At 45.0% G+C, this 12,704-nt stretch overlaps 1 protein-coding gene across 2 annotated transcripts; it reads right to left on the reverse strand.

Moving 5' to 3' along the window:
• Positions 1-1,751: 1,751 nt before the first annotated feature.
• Positions 1,752-6,915, reverse strand: LOC125552680 (FH protein interacting protein FIP2). 2 transcript variants are annotated; one of them, XM_048716309.1, is made up of 11 exons: positions 6,719-6,914; positions 6,526-6,635; positions 6,308-6,442; positions 6,057-6,212; positions 5,797-5,880; positions 5,588-5,634; positions 5,338-5,411; positions 4,141-4,199; positions 3,353-3,412; positions 2,494-2,574; positions 1,752-2,265 (listed from the first exon to the last, which is right to left on the reverse strand). In XM_048716309.1, exons 1-11 carry the CDS (start codon positions 6,768-6,770, stop codon positions 2,212-2,214), a joined length of 912 nt encoding a protein of 303 aa, XP_048572266.1. In that variant the 5' UTR covers positions 6,771-6,914; the 3' UTR covers positions 1,752-2,211. The 2 variants fall into 2 exon arrangements, with proteins under 2 accessions (XP_048572266.1, XP_048572267.1); XM_048716310.1 differs by lacking the exon at positions 6,057-6,212 and having other exon boundaries at positions 6,719-6,915.
• Positions 6,916-12,704: the final 5,789 nt, after the last annotated feature.

Consider the following 12,704-nt stretch of genomic DNA (forward strand, 5'->3'; position numbering starts at 1 on the left):
ATGGTTTGTCTTGAAAGCAATCATCAGACCTTTACAAACTTTACCGGGAAACAGCACACGCAAGGATACTTCCAGGAAAGACTCCTGCCACCTAAGATTCCCAAAACTCCAAGGGTAACAAGTTTGGTATAGCATAAGTAGGGGGATCACGATTTATTTTTTGGTGGAACTGTAGATCTAGGGTTCCTCTTTGAATCCTCAAACTTTTATTGGAGGAATCAATGGGGAATGGGATTTTTTTTCAGTTCAACAATGGGGGGATGCGGCTCAAATTTCGAGGATTGAGTCTAGAGGTAGAGGAAGGGTGGCTTATATATAACCCCCTTTAAATCCTTTTAATTGTTATCCCCACTTGCAGTGCACTCTGGAGGTCAGGGGTCCGGAGCCCTAGAGATCCATCCTATCCATAACCAAAACCTGAGGGTCGGTATCCTGGAGATCCCTATTTAGAGAAGGTGTCATTGGGTACCCCGGAGATCCAGGGGTCAGGGGTGGAGTACGGGGTGTCCAAAGGCGATGTCAACTGGAACCAGAGATCTGGAGGCCTTGGACCCTTGGAGTTCCGAGGTATACAGAGAGGATGCCAGTGTTGGGTTTGAGATGGGCTTTTCTAACATGGCTTTGTGTATGGGTTTTGATGAAAATGGTGTATCATGATCCCCAAACTTATACAAGACCTAAACCCCGCTTAATAGTTGGGCCTTCCTACGATTCCAGAACCAAATTCTCTTACCTTTTGCAATAGTGGACACCTTTTTACCCGGATGTGGGGTCTTTTTCACCTCCATCCTTTTCATCAATTGTGACTAAACACATGAGAATCACTCAATTAAAGTGTTAGTCCCTTTTTTGCACAAAAAGTGTTAGTCCATCTAATCATATGACATGAATACTAAAACACACTTAAGTGGATCGATACATTTTCACTTAAGGGGCTAGATGAACATTAAAACACACTGAAACTAGACAAAATTTAACCAAAGTCAGAAAATGTAACAAGGGTCACAAGCGGTGACAGGTGGTGGATGCATGCATGTAGCACGGTGCGAGGAGCGAGAAAGCGTCCTGGGGTGAAGAGGAAGAACAGACAGCATCGTTGTGACAAGGGAAAGGTGGTGGCGGCGTCTACTAATGGGCAGGTGTACGAATTTGTCTGGGACTGGAGCGGTGGTGCGGGCACTGCTCCTCTCTGTGGCGATGTTGTATGCTCGATATAGACTGATGGATCCGTCTGCTAAGACGGCAACGACAAATGATGATTGAACACCAAAAGCTAGCATGGGTGTGTTTGGTTGCATATATCTTTTTTGCCTCCTTATATATGTGACTGAATTGTGCCTAGATGGGTGAATACAGGCTAAAAACCATGTTTTACACATAGTTTATGTGTCTGCATCCTCCTCAACCTATCTAAGACGAAACGCATGGCTGGTGTTTGGTTCCAGGCATGTTATGTGACCCAGCCAAAGGCTATGTCGGTGGACATACTACAATGGTCGATGGATGAGGCCGAGTCGGTGAGAATGCACACAACCAACCAACCAACCACGCCCCACATGATCTCAGTCCCTGGTGGAGATACGTGGCCTGAATAACGTGCAAATATGATCTCAGTCCCTGCAACTTACACATCCGATCGGTGGTTGTACATACGCTATATCTAGTACCCTGCTGCTGTCAAAACAAGGAAAAGATAAGACTTTGCCTCGAAACAGGTGTGAGAATGTGACTGCTCTGAGAACGCAAGTACCTGAAACAATCCACAAACCAGGCATACACCACGTGTACTTTGCAATCCACGCAGAAGAAACATCATACACCAGCCTCCTCCAACAATTCAGATACAGATACAGCATCCCCATATGCAACAGCTGTGCGCCTATCGAATTCCTTGCGCCACGATGAAGATTTAGCACAGGTATCTAACATTAACAACTAGCCAGAGTCATCGAATTCTAGCCGGAGTGTGATGTAACAATTCTTTGTACAACAATCAACACTGAGAGGCATGACAGCAAGAAACTATTTGCCCCGGCGTGCATGTGTTTTGGTACACCGAATGCCTGAACGTTTGCGTACCCATTTGCATTCGAGTTTTTCTTCAGACGTACTGCTCTTCTCCATCACAACCACTAAGATCAAAACCACAAGACATTGCAGGTGACAGATCAATTTTGTAAAGTGTACATGATGTCAGCCTCTCTTCTTGTACTATCTGATAGCTCCAAGAAGATTTGCTCCTCCAAGCTTAGCACCAGTTAAATCCTGTTACCAAAGCAGACATAGTTTAATTTTTAAGATGGAGATAAACAAAAGAAGGCAAGATTCTTCAGGATTTCTAATCCTATATAACAAAAAAATGAAACAGGAATATATAACAAATTATTGCTCTTTGTATTTGCAAAATAATTGGAGTAGATAAATTGGTCAAATTATGCATGAAGTGAAAAATTCACTATCCAGGTAAAGCAAATAGCAAACAGGACAACATACAGTTTCACGCAAATCAACTTCTCTCAAGTAGGCTCGCTGAAGATTTGCCCCTTGCAAGTTTGCACCCGACAACTTAGCCCCCTGCAAACCAGACTAGCTTAGCATAGGGGTATGAATGACATGGTGAGGACAAGTATGCGAATACATTGTCAAGTAAGACACCAGAAAAAAATGTTTGACTTCGCTAATGTCTTTTCATTTATGCATGCTTCATCAAACAGAATAAGTAAACAACATGGCTTACGTAACATATCGAACAGTCAATATTCTGGACAAAGATGATGGGTACTGACTCCATGTTATGATAGTTTACTGAGGTTAGTACATTTTAACTTCTGTGAATGTTAGATGCTTACAGAGAACTAAAGAAAGCCCTGATAAATACTCCCTCTGTAAACAAATATAAGATGTAACGTCTTATATTAGTTTACAGAGGGAGTAGATGTTTGTGAGAACTGAACGCTGGCTTGGATAGCTAGAGCTCGCGGGTGTAAGCTTGCCCAGCCACATTCGATCCACAGGGAGGTCACTTTCTACCTAAAAAATAGATGTTTGTATATGTTGACATTATGACACTACTTAGTACGGAAGAACATTTAAGATGATAGCACACTTTATTTTAGCTGGAAGCTTCAAACTCTTCAGTTCCAAACATGAGTAAAGACAGACTACAAATCCATAAAATTAAAATTCAAGCTTTACGATGAACAGGCATGTATGATATAGTGTGTAACATACTAAGATTTGCTACAATAGTTTGACAACAAGATATTGTGCCACACTAGATATGAACCAGATAATCAGCAGACTGTAGCGGTGAGGTTCGTTTTAATAAATTTCTATGATGAAGTTATTTTACCTTGAGATTGGCCCCTTCAAGGTTAGCTCCATTCAAATCGGCACCCGTAAGATTAGCATTCTGAAAGTTCATTGGAATTCACAATAAGACACACAAGAAATGAAATAATCAACACCTAAACTTTGACGTTTTCTAATTACTAAAAAGAATATTTATAGAAATCTTCTATGTGTGACTGTCTAGAGAAGAACGACATGGACCTGTGGGGACAAAAAGATAGAAATTTGTCCTGTATGAAGTTCAAATTTCGGGCACCCATAGTTTTGATGCTTTTTGAGTTGCTAAAAGTAACTCCACAGGAAGCTTCTACGTGTGACTATCTAGGGAAGAACAACATGGAACTATGAATACAAATAGATAAAACATATGTCCTGCATGCAGCTAATACTTTGGGCATGTGCTGGACTCTGTTTACATATTTCGGATGCTACACACGTTGCAGAGGTGGAAAATAGATATACATAAGTGCCACTAGTGGCAGAATTAGCATCTAAGAAGTATGCTTTGCGTCATTGTTTATAAGGCGGTAAGATAAGCACCAACCACCCTGACGCCTAAGTGCCTAAAGCAGACATAATCGTAAGGCGCTGCCAGGGCGTCTTGCCGCCTAAGCGATTAAGGTGGGACGCCTTATAAACAATGCTATGCGTATGGTGTTGTTCATTATGATTATTTTGTATGCTGAACAGCGACTTCATATATCACTATGTCAGCAGGGACTTTCAGCAGCAAAACACAAAACAGGGAATGTTTATGAAGAAATACACTACTCACAACAATTTGCAAACCTGTAAATGGGCTGAACGGACATCTGTCTCAATGAAGCTACATCCCGTTAAGCATGCATCTGCAAAATTAGTCTAGCAAATCAATCACTTCATACTTGGTTTTGTGAACCATAGCAACTTATAAGAATCTTTTCAAGTATATGATTAAATCTACTTTTGCACCCCGCAAAGGGAAAGAGAGGGCAAAGGACAGCTTAAGGGCATCTCCAACGCTGACCCCCAAACCGCACACCGCATCCGTCCGCGGACAGGGGGACCAGTCCACGGACAAGGATGCGGGAGCCGGCCATCCAAAGCTAGCCGCATACATCCGCCACCCAGTTTTTTTTAAGTCCGCACGCTCAAACTAGCCGCAAATCTAGTTCCAGTTTAGATAAAAAAAATGTTCAAATGCAGCAGTAGTTCTAATTTAAATATTACAATCCAACAAAGTATTCAAATTGTAATGGTTCAAACTTGAATTTAACTAGCACGTATGTACTAGTTGTCCCCTTTGACCTCCCAAAGATCCTCAATCAAATCTTCCTTCAGTTGCTCATGAGTTGCTCGATAAAGAATTTGTTGATGCATTTGAACAAACTCATCAAATGTGGCCGGATTCTGGTCCGAAAGTTCGATAGGATCACCCATGTTCCCAAATTCAAGAGCTATGGCAGCATCCTCACCCTCATCCTCCACAATCATGTTGTGCATGATCACACAACATGTCATCACCTCCCACAAGGTCTCCGGATCCCATTGTTTTGCAGGTCCACGAACAACTGCAAAACGTGCTTGCAGAACTCCAAATGCCCTCTCAACATCCTTTCTAGCTGCTTCTTGTTTTGGGGCAAGGGGGAGACGGAATCGTCGAGTTCCAGCAAGGGTGTGGCGGGAGGTCAGGGTGGTGAAGCGGTGGCGGATGCAAGAAAGGAAACGGATGCAGAGAAAGATGGGAGGATGGAGGCGCAGGTCCAGGAGGGGTTCTGGGTGGGCCGGGAGTGTCGGAGTCCTACGTGGCTTTGAAGATGCCCTAAGATGGTAAGTTACAAAGAACTGCCCTAGTGATACAGTGGTCACAAAAGCAAGAAAATGTTTAAACAGGAGAAGCTTCAGATTTACTTTAGCAATATACAGTGTGTATAAACAAAAAAAATACAAAATAAGCTGCGATCAAGTTAAATACATGATTTGGGGTAGGGTGAGGTGATTGTATACCTTGCAGGTTTGCGCTTTGAACGTTTGCTCTGTCTAGGACAGCGTCTTGAAGATTTGCTCCAGTAAGCTCACACCTGTTATTATCCAAAAATGAGCACTTACAAACAGCGTATACAAACAAAAATCAGCATATAAGGAGGGAAATGGATATTAACCAGTTTCTTAGGCACCCATACAAAAAGAAAAAGATAGAAAATATCATCTTAGATAATATCGACGAGACCAGAAGAAGATCGACGGTGTATCTTACTCATGTAAATTTGCCTGTTCAAATGAAGAATGTGCAGCTTCCACCAGCTGCAAAAAAACATGCAGTGCAACGCGTTAATGATACAGTATTTCGTATTACATACAAGAATATCTTGGAAAGTTCCATTAGCTAGTGAAACTGGATTGAACTACTTCAAAAGAAGATAACTGACAGCGCAGAATCTTGGTGTGAGTGATAATGTGATATACCCTAAATTTTGCTTTATGAAGATTAGCACATGAAAAGTTGGTTCTCTCGATGCACGCATAACTGAAGTCCACCTCTGATAAGTCCTGCAAAGTACCAAAAAATGCATTTAAAATAGTGCAATTAGTAAACAAGGAAAAAGGAAAATTGCTTGTTTGACTTTATCATCTATGTAAGATAAGCTGACTAAGTACAGGAATTGCAGCTGTAAACGGTAATGGCAATAGAGAACAACAAGCAGAGAGTCTCCCTAGAATCTTACAAGTTTAGATAGATCAAGGCCGGATAGATTCAGGCCACGAAATCTGATTTTCTGGGCTTGAATGCACTTGATCACATCTTTGCGTGTCAATTCAGCCTCACACGAATTCTCAGTCTTTTTGGAAACCAATTTCTCATTAATGTAATCAGCCAAACCCTAAACAAACCATCAGTATGTGACTACAGCTGATTCCCAAGCTAGAACCCAATAAATGAATGAAAGGTACAATGGAGAGTTTCTGAATCAATTACGAGCAACTGGTAGTACTCCGCCTCTCGCAGGAGTTGGTGGTGTTCGGACTCCGAGAGCGCCGGGATGGCACCGTCCCTTAGCCAATTGAGGATGTGCCTGAAATGCTTCCCATCCCTGTCCACGAACACCGCCCCCTGCACCCACACTCAGCCTCTGAGCCTACAGCAGCCGGAAAATCGCAACGAGAGAGGCAGGGAGCGCCGTCGAGGGACCGTACCGTGGTGGGGTGGTGCGGGAGCGTGTGCCTGCCGCTGAACATGGCGGCGAGCATGGAGTCGGGCTCCCGCTGCGTGAGCGTCTCGGCGGTGGTCGCGTACTTCGTCCCCCCTGCGCCACAGACAACACCGCAGTGATAAGCCTCGAATTCGCGGCCGCGTGGGCCAGGCGGGAGCGAGGAATAAGGGACGGACCGATGTTGAGGAGGACCGGCGCGGCGGAGGAGGAGGACTCCGGCGACTGCATCGGCGCCTCGGCTCGGCGGCTCAGGGTGGAGAGCGGCCGGGGGTTTTGCCCGTGGCGACGAGGTAGGTAGGTGAGGAGAGCGGAGCGGAGAAGGATCTGGAATTCTGGATTCAGGTGGGGAGGCCGGCCGGGTCGACTGTTCCACTTGCTTCGCCGCTCCCTAGCTTAGCCCACACACTATTGTGTTCGCTGGTCGCTCTCTATTTTTTTTTCATTGTTTTTATTTTACTGATGTTAAATTGCTTTCTTTATAACTTCCTTCTTTGTAATATGAACTGATTTTGTAAATGTTCAAATTTATGGTTTGGTACAATTTTCTCCTTCCATTTTTAATTATAAAAATAGTACTAACCAATGCATGAATAGCCTTGAAAGTATATGAAATTACAAGCAAATCACTCATGAAACCAGCATTGCCCTCCTTCTGCAAGCATCGGCGGCGCGTCGCGAGCAGAGTTCGACTATAGATCCCCATATTACCGAAGCAACCTTGTTGAAATTCAAGAGTTGAGGAAGCAGTGTTGGAGAAGGCGTTGATGTATTTCAAAAGACGTCTTTGACCACCATATGGACTAATTGATGACCTGAAAAAGCTAGCACCAGGGAGGGGCCAGAAGATAATCTCAAAGTTTGGGCGGACATAATGGAGGGATACAAACCTCGCAAGTCCCCTGACAGAGCCGCATCTGGCTAAACTTTATCGGACGAAGAAGGAACCAGAGAACAAAATCACGTCACGATGTCATCCTCTTGTTAAAACGCCATGCCGTGACAAAACCCTAATCATGACGGATTGAACGATTACAGATCAACACCATCCTCGACTTTGTCAACGTTGCTCCAAGGAGGCCGTTGACTTGGGAAAAGTCAATGAGCCATTAGTCTCGAGCTGTCGTTGCACCAACTCCACTAGTGATAAAGAACAAGCATACCCTTAAAATCACATAACCAACATGCCATCTCAGGGGAGGAGACCCCCCCCTCCCAGCGCGGGCAATATCGGCGGAACGAGGGAAACTACAGTCACCCCCTTTTCTCCTTTATAGTAGAAAAATCGACGCTCGTTTGTAGATTTCCGTTTAACCACCAATTTCCCACAAATTAATTGAAATCAAGTAAAATTTTGGGGAAACTCGACAAGATTGAATTACATTTGGATTTCGCTCAGATAGTTTGTCACCACATAGTTTTGAAAAAAAAGTGAATATATGATGCCTTGTATGATTGGAATTGTTGAATCTCATTGAAAACGAGAACCCAATGTTTAATTTGGCATTTTTAGATCAGTTTGGATCTTTAATGTAGCTTTTTTAGAACACGATAGCTTTGCCGATGTCTACATATCAATTGGGGTTTTGGGCTAGATTTTACCAAAGATGTGATCCTGCTTTGGGCTCATGCAATTTTACTCTACCTCTTGGGCCATTTTTCCGTAACGTGTTTATCCCATGGGTTGTGTACATGACCTATTCCTTTCACTAGTTCTTCCTGGTCTCCGTTCATATATTTATATCCTCTTCTCAGAAAAAAAATCCGGTCAATACAAATTTTCAAAAAAAAAAGAAAAAACCGTCGGTCCATAGCAAGCAGCATCGGTATACCAGGCCATCTGTCGGGCTGGGCCGGGCCTACCAAAGCCTGAGGCAGAAAACCTAGGCCCGAGCCCGGCCCGGCCCGGCCGTCGGTCCTGGTTTTTGGGCCCAAGCCCGACCCGAAAGTGATAAAGCCCGCCGGGCCTCGGGCCATGGGCCGGGCCTCTTCAGTAAATCGTGAAAATGGCAGGCCCAGGCCCGCCCTGGGTGCAGCGTCGGATCAGGCTTTTCTGGGCCGGGTCGGGTCAGGCCGTTCGGGGCGAGCTGCCCATGGCCAGGACTAAGGGTCGGTGATGAATGATTAGGGCATCTCCAACACTGACCCCCAAACTGAACACTGTATTTGTTCACGGACACTGATGCGGATCTGGACGGACACTGATGCGGATCTGGCCATCCAACCATGCCCGCATACATTTTAAACCAGATCTCAACAAAACCGGACGAAATCATGCAACCACGACGAAATTCGGCAAAGTTCCGACATAATTTATAGAAAATAGCTTGCAACACTCAAAGTATAATTATAACAATAGCACAATTCATCCATGTAAATATCTCTAGTACAACAATTGTTCAAATTCAACGTGATAATCGGATGTTCAACATGTTTTCCGGAATCATCTATTTCAAATTGAATGGTACTAGAGCCAGAACCGGCACATGTTATCCCACACAAACTGCTCCTTGAGTTTCATCCAACAATGTATGTCCGTAAATGGCCTGCCCTCGGTCTTGCAATACATCGTGGCAGCGTGCACAGGCTATACAACATGTACATCAAACATTGAGTGAGCTAGGTGATACCGGGTTGCTGCAAGAATCTGTCGCAATACATTTCAATGAGATTTGATTGTGTGAACTATAAATATTTAGATTAATAACATGTGAACCAAAATTAAAGATACATAGACTTATTACGCTTGAATATGTATAATTGTAAAATATTTATTGAATATAAGTAGAACAAAAAAATGAAAATTATTTTCCCATGGATGGTTGCATGTTGAGGTGAGACTTATCCCATCCATAATTGTATAATGATGTGGCATGCTTGCATGTTGAGATAAATAACTTAGCGGGGTTCACTCTTTTAGGTATATAGGATAAGTGAATTAACCGACGTGTAGATTAATCAAGAAGCAGCACTCACGATCTGCATGGTTGACGAGTCCAATGCCCACCTTGTTTGCACTTGGTGAATCACACCACAAAACTTCATGACAGAGTTACAGATGGTGTATCACTGATGCGTTAGCGTATTCATGTTGATATGCATGTTGTAGGGCACGAAGTTTTTTCGCTCATGAAACGAAGCATGCAAGTTTTGCCAAAAGGCTGGGTCCTTGTTCATGCCTACAAAGTCCTCAAAAATGGCCAAACACGCATCGCACAACAACTCATCACGAACACCGAGTACCCGCCATCGTGCTTCTCTGGAAAACAACAAGAAGTTCAAAAAAATGGCATTTGACAGAACACCTGCTGGTCGTGGTGTCTGCCATGGACGATGTCGACAGGGATGAGGAGGTTACCTGGCTGTAGAGGGATTCCTGGGTGGACAACAATGTAGTCCAAGGTGGGCAGTTGCGTGGGTGAGGTCTGCGGGCATCCGAGGATGCCTGGGCGGTGGGCGGAGAGGTACATCGGCGACATCGAACAACGAGGGTGTGGATGAAAGGAAGGAGCAAGTAGGATGGAGGGGGCCAGGGGGATTTCAGTGGAGTGGGGTTGTCGGGGTCCTACGTGGTTGGTGTCTGGACTACCGCGAAGCCCCCCCTCCCTCCAAGTTTGTCTCCGGTTTGTCGGAAAAAAGACGTCCGGATCAGCGAGCGGATGGATACAAGACCATGTTGGGTGGCAAAATACGTCCGGACCATGCAATCCAGACTGATACAGGCAGTTTAAGGATCCGCATTGGAGATGTCCTTATTGTTGGGGAACGTAGCAGAAATTTAAAATTTTCTACGCATCACCAAGATCAATCTATGGAGTAATCTAGCAACGAGGGGAAGGAGAGTGCATCTACATACCCTTGTAGATCGCTAAGCGGAAGCGTTCAAGAGAACGGGGTTGATGGAGTCGTACTCGTCGTGATCCAAATCACCGATGATCCTAGTGCCGAACGGACGGCACCTCCGTGTTCAACACACGTACAGTCTGGTGACGTCTCCTACGCCTTGATCCAGCAAGGGGAGAAGGAGAGGTTGGGGAAGACTCCATCCAGCAGCAGCACGACGGCGTGGTGGTGGTGGAGGAGCGTGGTACTCCAGCAGGGTTTCGCCAAGCACCGCAAGAGACGAGGAGGGAGAGGGGTAGGGCTGCGCCAAGAAGGAGATTGAATCGTATGTTGGGCAGCCCCAAAACCTCAAGTATATATATAGGGGGAGGGGAGGGGCTGCACCCCCACCTAGGGTTCCCTCCCTAGGGGTGGTGGCAGCCCCCAGATCCCATCTGGGAGGCGGCCAAGGGGGAGAGAGGGGGGCGCACCACTAGGTGGGCCTTAGGCCCATCTGAGCCTAGGGCTTGCCCCCTTCCACTCTCCCTTGCGCCTTGGCCTTGGTGGGGGGGCGCACCAGCCCACCTGGGGCTGGTCCCCTCCCACACTTGGCCCATGCAGCCCTCCGGGGCTGGTGGCCCCACTTGGTGGACCACCGGGACCCTCCCGGTGGTCCCGGTACATTACCGATAAAACCCGAAACTTTTCCGGCGACCAAAACAGGACTTCCCATATATAAATCTTTACCTCCGGACCATTCCGGAACTCCTCGTGACGTCCGGGATCTCATCCGGGACTCCGAACAACATTCTGTAACCACGTATATCTATTCCCTATAACCCTAGCGTCATCAAACCTTAAGTGTGTAGACCCTACGGGTTCGGGAACCATGCAGACATGACCGAGATAACTCTCCGGTCAATAACCAACAGCAAGATCTGGATACCCATGTTGGCTCCCACATGTTCCACGATGATCTCATCGGATGAACCACGATGTCAAGGACTTAATCAATCCCGTATACAATTTCCTTTGTCTAGCGGTACGATACTTGCCCGAGATTCGATCGTCGGTATCCCGATACCTTGTTCAATCTCGTTATTGGCAAGTCTCTTTACTCGTTCCATAACACATCATCCCGTGATCAACTCCTTGGTCACATTGTGCATATTATGATGATGTCCTACCGAGTGGGCCCAGAGATACCTCTCCGTTTACACGGAGTGACAAATCCCAGTCTCGATTCGTGACAACCCAACAGACACTTTCGGAGATACCTGTAGTGTACCTTTATAGCCACCCAGTTACGTTGTGACGTTTGGCACACCCAAAGTATTCCTACGGTATCCGGGAGTTGCACAATCTCATGGTCTAAGGAAATGATACTTGGCATTTGAAAAGCTTTAGCATACGAAGTACACGATCTTTGTGCTAGGCTTAGGATTGGGTCTTGTCCATCACATCATTCTTCTAATGATGTGATCCCGTTATCAACGACATCCAATGTCCATGGTCAGGAAACCGTAACCATCTATTGATCAACGAGCCAGTCAACTAGAGGCTTACTAGGTACATGGTGTTGTCTATGTATCCACACATGTATCTGAGTTTCCTATCAATACAATTCTAGCATGGATAATAAACGATTATCATGAACAAGGAAATATAATAATAACCAATTTATTATTGCCTCTAGGGCATATTTCTAACAGTCTCCCACTTGCACTAGAGTCAATAATTCAATTCACATCGATATGTGATTAACACTCAAGGTCACATCCCCATGTGACTAACACCCAAAGAGTTCTGGGTTTGATCATGTTATGCTTGTGAGAGAGGTTTCAGTCAACGGATCTGCAGCATTCAGATCCGTATGTACTTCGCAAATTTCTATGTCATCTTGTAGATGCAACTACTACGCTACATTTGGAGCCATTTCAAATAACTATTCTACTTGGAGCTATTCTAAATTGTTGCTCCGTTATACGTATCCGGTATCTCTACTCAGAGCTATCCGGATAGGTGTTAAGCTTGCATCGACGTAACTCTTTACGTCGAACTCTTTATCACCTCCATAACCAAGAAACATATCCTTATTCCTCTAAGGATAATTTAGACCGCTATCTGGTGATCTACTCCTAGATTACCTTTGTACCCTCTTGCCAGATATGTGGCAAGGCACACATCAGGTGCGGTACTCAGCATGGCATATCGTATAGAGCCTATGACAAAAGCATAGGGGACGACCTTCGTCCTTCCTCTTTCTTCTGCCGTGGTCGAGCTTTAAGTCTTAACTTTATACCTTACAACTCAGGCAAGAACTCCTTCTTTGACTGATCCATC

The sequence above is a fragment of the Triticum urartu genome, chromosome 4, assembly GCF_003073215.2.
Source record: "Triticum urartu cultivar G1812 chromosome 4, Tu2.1, whole genome shotgun sequence".
NCBI classification, from domain to species: domain Eukaryota; kingdom Viridiplantae; phylum Streptophyta; class Magnoliopsida; order Poales; family Poaceae; genus Triticum; species Triticum urartu.

Bases quoted from the DNA above. Each gene is read 5' to 3' on its own strand.
- LOC125552680 (XM_048716309.1), bottom strand. From the start codon at position 6,770: ATGCAGTCGCCGGAGTCCTCCTCCTCCGCCGCGCCGGTCCTCCTCAAC. The intron at 6,636-6,718 runs GTCCGTCCCTTA...TCTGTGGCGCAG, and splicing joins GCCGGTCCTCCTCAACATCG to GGGGGACGAAGTACGCGACC. The intron at 2,575-3,352 runs GTAAAATAACTT...TCTGGTTTGCAG, and splicing joins TTGAAGGGGCCAATCTCAAG to GGGGCTAAGTTGTCGGGTGC.